General features: G+C 46.5%; 1 protein-coding gene across 5 annotated transcripts in view; it reads right to left on the bottom strand.

Moving 5' to 3' along the window:
* CASP14 (caspase 14) overlaps positions 1 to 15,614 on the bottom strand; it is a 92,688-nt gene that overhangs the window by 18,687 nt on the left and 58,387 nt on the right. For all 5 annotated transcript variants that reach the window (XM_033946421.1, XM_033946417.1, XM_033946419.1 and 2 more), the window contains 2 exons: positions 8,882 to 8,986; positions 8,672 to 8,781 (listed from right to left, as the gene is read on the bottom strand). In XM_033946421.1, the coding sequence (XP_033802312.1) occupies positions 8,672 to 8,781; positions 8,882 to 8,986 (215 nt within the window). The remainder of the gene's footprint in view (positions 1 to 8,671; positions 8,782 to 8,881; positions 8,987 to 15,614) is intronic.

Genomic DNA, 15,614 nt, shown 5'->3' with positions numbered 1-15,614 from the left:
ATCATACTTAGAGAGATTCTCTATTCTTTTACCCTATCAATATGGCTTTCGTCCTAACTTCAGCACCGAATCCCTACTGTCTTCCCTGATTTCAAGGGTTCAACAACTTCACTCTCAAAACAAGTTCGCCGACCTTCTACAATTTGACCTTTCCGCTGCTTTTGACGTTGTTCACCATGATATTCTTGTTTACCAACTCTCTGAGATAGGTATCAACTCCACAGTCCTAGGTTGGTTCTCTAAATTCCTCCGCTCTCGTTCTTACATTGTTAACATGAATGGCACCTCATCCTCTCCCTGGAAACCGAATTGTGGAGTCCCGCAAGGCTCTCCACTATCCCCTATCCTTTTTAACATCTATATGTCCTCTCTAAAACTCCTCCACCTATCCCCCCTTGAAACAATTTACACTTATGCAGACGACATCCTCGTCCTCCTCGAGACCGATTCAAACCTCATCGACCTGTCTAAGAACATATCCTCTTGTATAATGAACCTACAATCCTGGGCCCACACTGTGCAAATGAAATTGAATGAGTCCAAAACAAGACTTCTTTGGCTCGGTCCAAAACTAGATCACCTACCCACCTCCATCCCACTACCCTCTGGCTCCTCTCTGCAGCTTGAGTTCTCGAGCAAGGTCTTGGGCATCATCATTGATTCTACATTGTCCTTCAATGACCACCTCCAATCCTTGGTAAAAAAATGCTTTTTCAGCCTTCACATGCTGAGGAAAGTTAGATCCTGCTTCCATCAAAAACATTTTACCCTCCTTGTCCAATCCATCATCCTCTCCAGATTGGACTATTGTAACTCTATCTACTTAAGCCTAACTAAGAAAAACCTCCACAGACTCCAACGGATTCAGAATGCCGCGGCCAAGCTCATCTTCACTAAAAGTAAATTTGACCATGTCTCCCTGCTCCTGGCCAAGCTCCACTGGCTTCCGATAATCGCCAGGGTCCACTATAAATGCGCCTGTTTAACTTTCAAAATCCTATATGGTATCCTCCCTCCCTTTATCCCTCTTTCTTGGAATTCCTCAAACCCTAATACCACCAGATCCTCCCACAAATTAAAACTATCTTTCCCCTCGCTAAAAGGCATTTCCCACACAGGAAAGCTAGGGAACTCCCTCCACTTCAAAATCACTGAGCTCTGGAACAACCTTACCTCCCCTCTTCAGAACTTGAGCTCTCTCCAAGTTTTCCGCAAACATCTGAAAACCTGGCTTTTCTCAAAAAATGTAAGTCTCCCTCCAACTTAGGAATCAAGGAAACTCTTATATCTTGGCATCCCAAGTCCTCTAAATTTTCTTCACACTTCTACCTCTAACCCTCTGTTGTAGTTCCTTCCTATTTCTCCTCCTGTAAACCGCGTCGAGCTCTACGAACGTGGAGATGATGCGGTATACAAACCTAAGGATTAGATTAGATTATTAGAGCATAGACTAAAGGGGTGGGTCAGTAGGGTGGGCAGACTAGATGGGCTATAGTCCTTTTCTGCAGTCATCTTTCTATGTTTCTATGTTTCTAAGTTATCCATGAAGCCCGGGCATGGAAGGTCCCAAGTGCATTGCCACTTTAAGGACTTTAGAAATTTTACGACTGACCGCACATGTGCGAGTGCCCTCCTGCTCAAAGCAGGTGCGTGACTCCTCAGTTCAGGTAGCCAACTAAGAAGCCAACCAGGGGAGGTGGGTGGGTTGTAAGGATATCTGCCTGCTGTCCCTGGATAACACCTGTTACAGTAAGTAACTGTGCTTTATCCCAGGACAAGCAGGCAGCATATTCTCACATGTGGGTGACCTCCAAGCTAACCAGAATGAGATGGTGGGAGAGTTGGCAGGAAAATAAATATTGTAATACTGTTTGGCCAAAGTGCCAATCCCATCTGGAAAAAGATTCCAGACAATAATGCGAGGTAAATGTATGAACTGAGGACCAAGTGGCTGCCTTGCAGATTTCGTCTATAGGAGTGAAACAGAGAAAAGCTACTGAAGCTGCCATAGCTCGAACTTTATGGGCTCTGACCAGACTCTCCAGTTGCAGCCCAGCCTGAGCATAACAGAATGAGAGAGATGCATGCAGCGAACTAGTTGTATATTGTTCTCTTGGAAATAGGATGCCCCAGCTCCCAACAATTTTAAAAGGTATGGGGAGGGGGTGGCCCAGGCCACCAGCTGGCTGGCCTAGCTTAGCTACAGGTAGGGAGGGAGGTGGGCCTGGGCCGGCTCGGCAGGAGGCATTTGAGATGGCAGGAGGGAGTTGGCATTCCTCCTGCCTTTTGTGGGGCATTGGCGCTAGGGGGGGGAGGAGGCATTTCGGGGGGGGCTTTTTTATTTTTTAACCGAGCAGTTATTTTGCGTGTGTAATACATGCAAATTATGTGCCCAAAAATTTTAAAAGCGGCAGAAGCTTTGACAGCAGTGACAGGAAGCTGCTTCTCCTGTCACTACTGTCAGGGTCTGCGCATGCTTTAGGATCATCCCCATTTGCATGCAGGCCTTTTGTGAATTCGTCAGCCTGCATGCAATCGTTAATGGATTGGAGACAGAATAGGGGGTTAGTGAATCTAGCCCTCAGTCCTTTGAAAATAGTAAGCTAATGCTCGTTTGCAGTCCAAAGTATGAAGAGCTGTTTCTTCAGAATGAGAATGAGGTTTTGGTAAAAATACTGGAAGCACAATCGATTCATTGAGATGAAATTCGCTCTGAGTTCCAATAGATTTATATGATGGCATCGGTCTCTGGAGGTCCAGACCTTGAGTGCGTAGGCCATCCAGATGAGCCCCCCAAGCATAGGTTAATGAATCCATAGCGAGAACTTTCTGATGGGGAGGCATTTGGAAAAGCAAACCTCTGGAAAGATTGGAAGATTGCATCCACACTGTAGTGACTGTTGAAGAGATGAGGTCACTACAATATGTTTGGAGACAGGATCCAGAGCCTGTGACCACTGAGAAGTCAGAGTCCATTGAGGGATTCTTAGGTGTAATCTCGCAAATGGAGTCATGTGGACCGTGGAAACCATGTGCCCTAGGAGAACCATCATGTGTCTTGCCGACAGAGACTGGGTCTGGACAATCTGATGGCAGAGTTGGACAAGGGCATCTTGACATTGTTGAGGGAGAAACGTCCTGAGTTGAGTCATGTCTAGGAGAACTCCAATGAATTGGAGTTGAGACAGTTGAAGTTGAGATTTGGGGAAATTGATTTCTAATCCCAAATTCTGAAGAAAAGACACCGCTGAAAGTACATTCTTATAAGAGAGATCCTTGATGAGACACTCTTCCAGATAGGGAAAGACTTGAAGGCCCTGAGACCTCAAGGCCGCTGCCACTACTACCAGGCACTTGGTAAATACTCTGAGAGAGGATGCCCGGCTGAAAGGTAGAACTTTGTATTGGTAGAGGTACTGCGCCACTCGAACCCTGAGGTACTTCCTAGAAGCCGGATGAATTGAGACATGAGTGTAGGCTTCTTTTAGGTCTAGAGAGCATAGCTAATCATTGTGATTCAGTTGCTTGGGATAACATTCTGAATTTCTCTTTGACTAGAAATTTGTTGAGAGCTCTGAGATCCAATATAGGTCAAAGACCCCCCCCCCCCCCCCGGTCTTCTTGGTGATGAGAAAGTAACGAGAGTAAAACCCCGTATTCTCCTGTTCTGGAGGAATCTTCTCAATAGCATTGAGAAGGAATAAATTCTCGATCTCCTGAAGAAGGGAGGGCTGTAGGAGATTGGAAACAGGCTATCTTGAAGGATGTTCTGGAGGTATGGTGAGAAAATGAAGGGAGTACCCTTTCCGAATGATGTTGAGAATCCAGAGATTGGATAATTGGATATAATTAACTCTCAATGATGATAATAAAGTTGTAGGCAACCTCCAATGGGTTAAGGGAGAGACAGAGACAACTGGATTGAAACTATGTTCTCGAGTAAGCAGTCAAAAAGACTGAGTAGATTTAGCAGGAGCAGACTGCTGAGGTCTTGAAGCAGATGATTTAGGAACGTAACGCCGTTGGTAGGACGTAGATGGTTTAAATGGACGTGATGTGGAAGACTTGGGTTTAGGTTTAACTAACGAGTCCCAAGAATTTTCATGAGCGATGAGCTTTTGAGTAGCATTCTCAATTGTATCTCAAAAAAGCTCATCACCAAGGCATGGAAACTGAACTCAACTATTATGAAAACCGAACAAACCAAATTACTACAGAATGCTACATAGAAAAATCAAGCTAACAGACTACTTCAGTCACACATGGAAGGAATAGTGTTAGGGGAGTGCAACTAGGGCAACTGCCCACTGGCCAAAGAGAAAGAGCGAGCCCTAAGCCAGCTGGAAACTAAAGAAGCACAGCCTGGGCTTTGCAGTCTCCAATTATGTCTAATACCAGCTCTAGCAGGATACATATTTCAAATCTGAAATATTCTAATCAAAAAATATAAATTAAATTAATTTTTTTCTACCTTTTGTTGTCTGGTAATTTTATTCTCTGGTAATTTTATTCTTCAAATTGCATTGGTCTCAGGGTTTGGTTTTGGGTTCCTTCTATCTTCATTGTGGCATGGCTGGCTCCTGAAGGTAAAATAGGCACAAGAAGAGCTGGGGAGGAGATGCCAAGTGACACAGGTGCAATTTTTTTACCACAGGAGCAAGACTTTTCACCGCTCCCATGGGGCGATAAAAGGTCTTGTTTCCATTCCCGCGGGCGGTGAAAGGTCTTGTCCCCAATCCTGCAGTAAACCAATTGCAAATGTCTCCATTCCTGTGGATTTACTGCAGTGACCATGGTTTACCGTGGTAAACGGTCCCTGTGTCATTCTCTAGTACAGGCATTTAATTTTCGAAAGAACGACTATGAAAATGAGGAAAATGGTTAAAAAGAAGCTAAAAGGATCGGTTGCAAAGGTTAGGACTGTAGGCATGGATGTTATTTAAAAATACCATCATGGAAGTCCAGACCAGTTGCAAAAGTTAGGACTGTTGGCATGGATGTTATTTAAAAATACCATCATGGAAGTCCAGACCAGATGTATTCAATGTATCAGCAAAGGTGGAAAGAAGAGGAAGAGAGAGCTGGCATGGTTAAAAGGTGAAGTGAAAGAGGCTATTGGAGCCAAAAAAACATCCTTTAAAGAATGGAAAAAGGATCCGAATGCAGAAAATAAGAAGAAACTCAAGCACTGGCAAGTTAGATGCAAAGCATTGATAAAGACAACTAAGAAAAAATATTAAGAGAAACTTGCAAAAGAGGCAAAAACTCATAGCAATTTTTTTTAGGTACATCAGAAGCAGAAGACCTGTGAGGGAATATGTGGGACCACTGGATGATCAAGGAGCAAAAGGGGCGCTCAGAGAAGATAAGGCCATAGCAGAAAGACTGAATGAATTCTTTGCTTCGGTCTTTACGGAAGAAGATGTAGGAGATCTACCTGAACCGGAAATGGTTTTCAAGGGTGATGATACTGAGAAACTGAAAGAAATCTCGGTGAATCTAGAAGATATAGGAAGCCAAATCGACAAGTTAAAAAGTAATAAATTGCCAGGACCGGATGGTATATATCCCAGGGTACTAAATGAACTCAAACATGAAATTGCAGACCTGCTGTTAGTGATCTGTAACCTGTCACTAAAATTGTGTGTAGTACCTGAAGATTGGAGGGTGGCCAATGTTACGCCAATTTTTAAAAAGGGCTCCAGGGTTGATCCGGGAAATTACAGACCGATAAGCCTCATTTCAGTGCTGGGCAAAATGGTGGAAACAATTATAAAAAATAAAATTATGGAACACGTAGACAAACATGATTTAATGAGATGGAGTCAGCATGGGTTCAGCTGAGGGAGTTCTTGCCTCACAAATTTGCTTGACTTCTTTGAAGGTGTGAATAAACATGTGGATAAAGGTGAGCTGTTGATATAGTGTATCTAAATTTTCAGAAAGCTTTTGATAAAGTTCCTCACAAGAGGCTCCTGAGAAAATTAAAGAGTCATAGGATAGGAGACAAAGTTCAGTTGTGGATTAGGAATTGGTTATCAAATATAAAATAGAGGGTAGGGTTAAATGGCCATTTTTCTTAATAGAGGAGAGTAAACAGTGGAGCGCTGCAGTGATCTGTACTGGGACCGGTGCTATTTAACTTATATATAAATGATCTGGAAATTGGATCGAGTGATGTGATTAAATTTGCAGATGATACTAAACTGTTCAAAGTTGTTAAAATGCATGTGGATTGTGAAACATTGCAGGCAGACCTTAGGGAATTGGCAGACTGGGTGTCCAAGTGGCAGATGAAATTTAATGTGGACAAATGTAAAGTGATGCATATTGGGAAGAATAACTCGAATCACAGTTACCAGATGCTAGGGTCCACCTTGGGGGTTAGCGCCCAAGAAAGGGATCTGGGTGTCATTGTAGACAATACGATGGAACCTTCCGCCCAATGTGTGGTGGCGGCGGCCAAAAAGCAAACAAGATGATAGGAATTATTTAAAAAGGATGGTTAACAAGACTAAAGATATTATAATGCCTCTGTATCACTCCAGGGTGCAACCTCACCTGGAGTATTGCGCTCAGTTCTGGTATCCTTATTTCAAGAAAGATATAGCAGCACTAGAAAAGGTTCAAAGAAGAGCAACCAAGATGATAAAGGGCATGGAACTCCTCTCGTATGAGGAAAGACTAAAAAGGTTAGGACTCTTCAGCTTGGAAAAGAGAAGGCTGAGAGGAGATCTGATTGAAGTGTACAAAATTCTGAGTGGGGTAGAACAGGTACAAGTTGATCGATTTTTCACTTCATCAAAAATTACATAGAATAGGAGACACTCGATGAAAATGCAGGGAAACACTTTTAAAACCAATAGGAGAAAATATTTTTTTCATTCATAGAATAGTTAAGCTCTGGAACGCGTTGCCAGAGGTTGTGGTAAAAGCAGATAGAGATAAAACTTTTCATAAGAACATTATTAATACATATTTTAGTATTGGGATGACTATATAACATATTAATCATATGTATAAAACCTGAGCCCATACCAAACCAAACCACTGCATTACTTTGTACATTCTACCCTGTCAAACGCCTTCTCTGCTTCCAAGGACACAGAAAAGGCTGGTTTTCCCATTGTCTTAGCTAAAGACATAAGGTGTAGTGCCAGACAGTGTGAGAAGAATACCTTCCAGACACAAAGCCCATTTGATGCACACCTATATTAGTAGTACCTTAGCCAAATGGAGGGCCAGAACTTTGGCCAAGAGTTTACCATCTAAGTTTAATAAAGAAATAGGACCTGGTACCTGTACAGGCGATAGGTGTCAGGTGTAATAATTTGTGAAAAATTTCTCCATACTCCTTATGAAAAGAACTCCTCAAATTGTTCTTTCAAAGAAGGCACTGGTGCCTGTGGCTTTTCACCGGTACCTTTGGTGCCATGGCTTGTTCTGAAGAGGATGAATCTGATGAAGAGAAACCCCTTGATTTTGAAGTGGGCCACATGAAGGGTCGATGCTTGGCCGGTATGATTGGACTCAATGCCTTACTGGCCTGCGACCCTACATGAGAAGCTGGTGACTTCTTTTCTGGCTTACCCGAAGGAGGAAGAGGCTGCAATGCTGGGGTAGCAGGTGGTGCCGATAAAGATTTTAGTGCCTTCAAAGATGGTGCCCCAGAGTGCAGTGCCTTAGATGTTGGTACCGCCGAACGCAGTGCCTTTGGTGGTGGTGCCATCAACGTTGAAGGGGGTGAAGGTTTATCTCCTTCCATAGTAGTACCGAAGATCTGTTTTTGTTGAAGGCGGCAGCGGCTTTCAAGGTGCGCTTTTTAAAAATATAACACTGCACGCAAGAATTTATATGGTGTTCGGTCCGACACACAGTATACACCATGAATGTGGTTCTGTGACAGAAATTGTCTGTTGGTACCTGCTGCACTTCTTGAACCCTATTAACAGCTGGGACATAAAGTTTGGAAAAACCGCCTCAGCCAAATTAAACACGATAGGCTGAGGCGAAACTGTAGGCCCCGCCATTGAAATCCGAGGGTGAACAAGCAAAAGAAAAGAAAATCCAAAATGTTTTTTTAAAGAAAAAAAAAACAGAACTAGAAATCTAAAGAAAAAAGAAGTAAATTTGACTTGCGAGCAGGAAGGCAATAATGAATAAACATTCAATGACACGACTGAACAGCTCTGTGGAAAACATTGAACTGAGGAGCCACGCACCTATGTGGGGCGGGAAGGCACTCACACGTGCATGGTGCGGTCAGTTGTGAACTTTCTAGTTCTTAAAGTAGCAATGTACTTGGGACCTTCCTTGCTGGGGCTCCATGGATGACGTCAGTGACTTGTGAGAGCATATGCTGCCTGCTTGACCTGGGATAATGCGTAGTTCTTATCTCCATCTGCTGGTAGAAGGCAAGCCGAGCAGTCTGGACTGGTCATGTGGGATAAGGAACTATCTTGTAGAAAATGATTTACGATATTGTGATAAACATACAAATGGAAAGACAGCTGCAACTGGAAACAAACTGTCATTTCCTCCTTAAAAAATAAAATAAATATATACAGTATATACTGTATACATACATCTGGACATGCTGTTATAAAAATGGCCCCATCAAGATTTCCCTCATCTCTCCTCCCCAAACGTTGATAAATTTCCTTCCTGTTACCTTAGTGAGAAGTTCCAGGATGTGAAACTCGCAAAAGCCTTTCAAGAAAACCATCACCAGTTTCTGAATGAGGATTGAGCCATCTGTCTCGCTGCGATAAGACACATATCCTTGGGAAAATCAAAATACAGGATGACAAATTGATACTTTGCTTGTCAGGAATAGTATTCCATTTACTTCTTTTACTCTCAAAATTAAGCCTGTTCTCACCTTCTTGAGATGGGTAGATAAATAGGCTGTCTGTATGTGTAGGTAGTACTTTAGATAGATGGCTCAGAGCATCAGTAGTATATACAATGCCAGGGTCCTGTTGCTCTGAAAGTATAAAACAAATGTGAAATTTGGTCCTACCTGTTCATTTCCTTTCCTTGAGTCCTGCTTGACCAGTTCAGATAAGTGGGTTCAATTCCCTGCCAGCAGAAGGAGCCAGAGAAAAACAGCTCCTAATTGATTTCACTTCCCTTATAGGGGGTTGATGCCACCTTCAGCTTAGTATCCTATATGTCAAAGCTAAAACAACTAAACTCAGATTATGTTTTAGGTTTCTAACTTTCCACTAAAGCCAAATTTGTTGGTCTGAAGGTAGATTGTGCATTTGGATTTTTAGAAATCATTTGACAAAGTACTTTATGAATGACTCTTGAAGAAATTAAGGGGAAGGTTCTAGCCGGTTTAGCGTGGAAGTATTCTACCGGCCAATTCTCAAAAGGGCTCACTGTAGTCTTTTCCAAACTTCCTGGCAGACTCTGCATTGCAAATGTATTACAAAGAGGTAATTAATATTTAAATGAGCACTCCAGGTGATGTTGATATAATTCATGGGTGATTTCCTAACCTTGTCCTACATCTGCGTGCAAAATTTCCGGCAGGTCTGAGCTGTCGTAGCCTAAATTTTTGGTCATAGAAACATAGAAGACGACGGCAGAAAAGGGCTATAGCCCATCAAGTCTGCCCACTCTGCTTACCCACCCTCTGTCTATGCCCTAATGACCCAATTTCCTTATCTTGACCCTCGTAGGGATCTCACATGGGTATCTCATTTATTCTTAAAATCTGGCACGCTGTCTGCCTTGATCACCTGCACTGGAAGCTTGTTCCAATGATCAACCACTCTCTCTGTGAAGAAATACTTTCTGGTGTCGCCATGAAATTTTACGCCCCTGAGTTTGAGCAGGTGCCCTCTTGTGGCCGAGGGTCCTTTGAGAAAGAAAATATCATCTTCCACTTCGACACGTCCCGTGAGGTACTTAAATGTTTTGATCATGTCTCCCCTCTCCCTACGTTCCTCGAGAGTGTAGAGCTGCAATTTGTTCAGTCTCTCTTCGTACGAGAGATCCTTGAGCCCCGAGATCATCCTGGTGGCCGTCCGCTGAACCGATTCAATTCTGCGCACATCTTTACTGTAATGTGGCCTCCAAAATTGCACACAGTACTCCAGATGAGGTCTCACCATGTCCCTGTACAACGGCATCATGACTTCAGGCTTTCGGCTGACGAAACTTCTATTGATACAACCCAATATCTGCCTTGCCTTAGATGAAGCCTTCTCCACTTGATTTGCAGTTTTCATGTCTGCACTGATGATTACTCCTAAATCTCGTTCTGCTGAAGTCCTAGTTAAAGTTTCTCCGTTCAAGAAGTACGTCCTGCATGGATTTCTGCTTCCAAGGTGCATGACCTTACATTTCTTAGCATTGAAGCCTAGCTGCCAGGTTGAGGACCAACTTTCCAATGTAAGCAGGTCCTGCGCCATATAATTCTGTAAACTGCATTCACTTACTATATTACATAGTTTGGCGTCATTGGCGAATAGTGTTATTTTACCTTGAAGCCCTTGAGTCAGATCCCCTATGAATATGTTGAAAAGGAGTGGACCCAGCGTTGAAGCGTAAAGGTCATCTCTGACGCAACCGGAAGTTGCATCAGAGACGACCTTTCCAGCAGCCACATGCAACTTCAACTCTCCGGCTGCTCGTAGGAAGGCAATTTAGAAATCGCCGGCCACGAAGGTAAGGGGCAGGGAGGTTTGTCAGCACAGTTGTGCGCTGCAAGCAGGAAACACTCCTTCTGCCTTTTAAATTGAGGACTTACTGTTTAGTTTTTTTAGTCGAACCGGGGCCTTTTGTCCGAGAGGGAGGGGTGCAGTATGCATGGCAGAAGCGGCTAAAAGGTGTTCTTGCTGTGGGGGGGAGGGGGGTGAAAGCGCCATGAAGGTAAGGGGCAGGGAGGGAGAAAGGGAGGAAAGGTGGGTGGAGAGGAACAGACGCTGAAGGGAAATGGGGATGACAGAGTAGGGAGAAGGTGCTAAAGAGAATGGGGAACAGAGAGTGGGGAGAAGATGCTGGCAGGGGAGAAGACAGAGATGCCAGACTATGGGGGAGGGGAGGGAAGAAGATGGGTGCCAGGGAGAGGGATGATGGGGGGAAGGGAGACGCACAGTAACAGAGTAAATGGAAGACGAAGAGAGACAGTGGATGGAAGGAATTGAATGAGAAGATGAGGAAAGCAGAAACCAGACAACAAAGGTAGGAAAAAAAAATTCTATTTACAGTCAAACCTATTTACGAGCAAAACACTCAGCAAACTTTTGACTCGCAAACCGCGTTTTGACTCGATTTGCGAGCACCCCCCCCGATAACCGGCATCGCTCCCCCCCCCCGCTCACAAAGGCCCCCTCGCTCCAACTGGCCCCCCCCCGCGTGAACCGCCCCCCCCCCCGTCCGAACAACTTAAACTTACCACCCCACCCCCCCACCCCCGTCTAGCGCAGGCACAGATCGTGTGCCTAGAAGATCTTCCGGCTTCTGCCTGCCTGCCTTGAGCATGCATCTACGCATGCTCAAGGACTTCTAATTCTCCCTCTCGCTGAGAGGAGCTTCGGAAAAAACACAGGAAGAACAATGGATTGGTTGATGTGAAACTCAGAAACAACCTTAGGCAAGAACTTAGGATGTGTATGGAGAACCACCTTATCACGATGGAAGACAGGGAAAGGTGGGTCCGCTACCAAGGCTTGAAGCTCACTGATCCGGCGGGCAGAAGTAAGAGCAATAAGAAACACAACCTTCCAAGTAAGATACTTCAAGTGAGCCCACGCTAGTGGCTCGAACGGGGGTTTCATCAAACGAGCAAGGACCACGTTAAGATCCCAAACCACAGGAGGAGGTTTAAGGGACGGATGAACGTGGAAAAGGCCTTTCATGAAGCGGGAAACCACAGGATGAAAAGAGATAGGTTTCCCATCAACAGACTGAAGAAAAGCAGCAATGGCACTAAGGTGGACTCTAACTGAAGAGGACCTGTGTCCAGCACCAGACAAGTGTAAGATAATCCAGGACAGTAGATAAGGAGGCAGATAGGGGCTCCTGCTGCCGAGTAGCACACCAGGAAGAAAAGCGGGTCCACTTCTGATGGTAACATTGGCGAGTGGACTCCTTCCGAGATGCCTACAGGACGTCCAACACAGGCTGGGAGAACTGGAATGAGGGTATTAAGTCTTGAGGAACCAAGCCGTTAAGTGCAGACTGTAGGTTGGGATGAAGTAGAGAACCTCGACTCTGCATAAGCAGAGAAGGACAAACAGGCAGAAGAAGAGGCTCGTTGGAACTGAGTTGCAACAGAAGGGAGAACCATGGCTGTCGGGGCCACCGAGGAGCTATCGGAATCATGGTGGCACTCGTGGACTTGAGCCTGACGAGTCTTCAGAATCCGAGGGAATGGAGGGAACACATACAGAAACAGGTTCGTCCAATCCAGCAGAAAAGCATCCGCCTCAAGCCTGAGAGGGGTGTAAACCCTGGAGCAGAAGCGGGGCAACTTGTGATTGAGGGGGGGACGCGAACAGATTGACGTCCGGAGTCCCCCAACGAGCAAACATTTGACGCAGGGTCAAGGAATGGATGGACCATTCTTGAGGTTGCAGAAGACGACTCAACCTGTCCACCAGACAATTATGCTGGCCCTGAATGTAGACCGCTCGAAGGAATATTTTGTGGTGGATGGCCTAATCCCAGAGCCGCATTGCCTCCCGGCACAGGGACAGGGATCCCGTGCCCCCTTGTTTGTTGATATAATTCATGGCAACCTGGTTGTCCGTGCGGATCAGCACCACTCGGTCGATAAGCAGGTGACAAAAAGCTTTCAGGGTGAGGAAAATCGCTCGAAGCTCCAGCAGATTGATGTGACAAAGGCGGTCGGCACTGGACCAAAGACCCTGAGTGCGAAGACCGTCCAGATGATCCCCTCAAGCATAAGCCGACGAGTCCGTCATGAGGACCTTCTGCGGAGGAGAAGCATGAAACAGAAAACCTCTGGAAAGATTGGAAGAAAGCATCCACCAACGGAGAGACTTCTTCAACAAAGGAGTCACGACAATGAGTCGAAAGACAGAATCCCGATCCTGGTTCTACTGGGACGCTAGAGTCCATTGAGGAATACGGAGGTGAAGTCTGGCAAAAGGAGTCACGTGAACCATGGAGGCCATGTGACCTAGTAGGACCATCAGGAGCCGAGCCGGGGCTGAGGACAGATGGGCCACCCTCCAGCATAAACGAACAAAGGCCTCCTGACAAGGCCGAGGCAAGAACCATGTCCAGGACCGCTCCGATGAACTCTAGAGACTGGGACGGACAGAGGTGAGAATTGGGGAAGTTCACCTCGAATCCGAGACTCTGAAGGAGCAAGATGGTTTGATTCATCGCTTGCAGAAATTTGTGGCGAGAGGACGCTTTGATCAACCAGTCGTCGAGGTAGAGAAACACCTGCAGGCCGCGGAGACAAAGAGCCGCAGCTACCACAACTAGACATTTCGTGAAAACCCTCAGAGAGGCCGCCAGGTGAAAGGAAGAACACGATACTGGAGATGGAGATCCCCTACCCGGAATCTCAGATACCAGAGAGAGGCCGGGTGTATCGGAGGTCCAGCGAGCACAGCCAGTCCCCCTCGTCCAAGAGGGGGGTACAACGTAGGAAGGGTTAGCATTCTGAACCGTTCCCTGACCAGAAACTTGTTCAGAGCATGGAGATCCAGGATCAGACGCAGATCCCCCGTCTTCTTGGGTACCAGAAAGTACCGGGAATAAAATCCTGTATTCCATTGGTCCGGAGGAACCTCCTCGACTGCCCGAAGGCAAAGAAGGGCCCGAGCTTCCCGCAGAAGGAGAGGCAGCTGAGACTGGGCAGAAGGAAACTCTTGGAGGAAGGTCTGGGGGTAAGCGACTGAAGTGAAGGGAGTACCCCTCCCGGATGATGGAAAGCACCCAACTGTCGGTGGTAAGACTTTCCCACTGGGTATAGAAATGATGGAGACAACCCCCGATGGGGAGAGGAGAAGGTTCCATGAGGAAGTGAGCCCGAAGGCTCAGACCGGAATTGTCAAAAAGACGGCTCAGGCTTCGCCGGAGCCGGTGGCTGGGCCTTAGCTTGACGCTGCTGTTGTTGCTGCGGCCACTTCGAAGGAGGCCGAGAGAACACAGGCGTAGATTTCTGCGGATACCTCTGGGGAAGAATTTTGTATTGCTGAGTCAGAGGGGTCTTCGGCTTAAGTCTCACCAGAGAGGCGAAGGACCGTTTGTGTTCCGAGAGGCGCTTAGGAGCCGCCTCTATGGAATCAAATAGCTCATGACCCACACAAGGGGGATTGGCAAGACGATCCTGTAGATTTGGATCCATATCCACAATCCTGAGCCAAGCGAGGTGACGCATGGCAATCGCAAAGGCCGTGACCCTCAAGGACAACTCGAAGGCATCGTAGGCCGCCTGAAACATATAGAGGCGGAGCTGAGAGAGCGTCTCCTCGAGGAGACGAAACTCCTGACGTCGAGAATCCGGCACATCCGCTCAAAACGAGTGGAGGGCTTCCACACAGAACTGGAGATAGGACGTGAAGATAAAGTTATAGTTGAAGACACGGTTTGCCATCATTGAGTTTTGATAAAGACGGCGACCAAACTTGTCCATCGTATGGCACTCCTGGCCCGGAGGGATGGCTGCGTACACCTTCGAGGGGTTGGATTTCTTCAAGGAAGATTCAACCACCAAGGAATGGTGAGAAAGCTGAGAACTTTCAAACCCCTTGACCGGGATCGTCTGGTAATGGGACTCCAATTTGGAGGGAATAACCGGGACCGCATAAGGGGTCTCCAGGTTCCGGAGAAATGTTTGCTGGAGAACCTGGTGCAATGGTAAGCGCAGTGCCTCACGGGGTGGATGAGCAACACCCATTTCTGCCAGGAATTCCTGGGTATAACGGGACTCAGACTGGAAGTCCAGGTTCAAGGCCCTGCCCATGTCAGAAATGAACCGAGTAAAGGAGGAGTTTTGAAAAGAAAACTCATCCTCCCGAGGAAACCCCGAGTGATATCTGGGGACAGCAGAGAAAATGGGAGAAATTTCCCTCGAATAGCATGCCGGAGCCTCGGAGTCCCGCGAATGGGAGATCGAGGAGGCTCAACTAAATCGCCTTGGGGACGTTAAGGAACGACCCCGCATAAGGTGGGTCGGGGAGGACCCCGGAGTCCGAGGGACCATCTTGCGGAGCCTCAGAGAAGACGGGGCAAAGGAAAATTCCTCCACCGGCTTCGAAGAAGACCCCTGAGAGGCAGTCACCAGCCCCGATGGGGAATGCAAACTAGAGTCCAACTCTGGGTCAAGGGTGTGCCTGGAAGGTTTCACGGTCGGCAACCTGCCCCAAAGGGGCGGAGAAGACCGCAGGTTTTTAGAAGAGGCAAGCCTCGTCAAAGTAGCGGGCAAAAAGCGGGCCCCTGTCATGGCCCTCGGAAAATCACAGGTCCCGATTCCGGAGACGAAGAATCGCTCGAGGGAATCCGGCGAGTCTTGCAGGCACGGCTCCGAGACACAAGAGAAGGATGCTCAGGCTGGTCAGACTGGGGCTGGGTCAGAGGCGTCGAGGTCGGGACCAGTTGGCTCACCACCAAGGAAAGCT

This window comes from Geotrypetes seraphini, chromosome 5 (genome assembly GCF_902459505.1).
Source record: "Geotrypetes seraphini chromosome 5, aGeoSer1.1, whole genome shotgun sequence".
Classification (NCBI taxonomy): Eukaryota; Metazoa; Chordata; class Amphibia; order Gymnophiona; family Dermophiidae; genus Geotrypetes; species Geotrypetes seraphini.
This window is presented reverse-complemented; position numbering and strand designations above follow the sequence as displayed.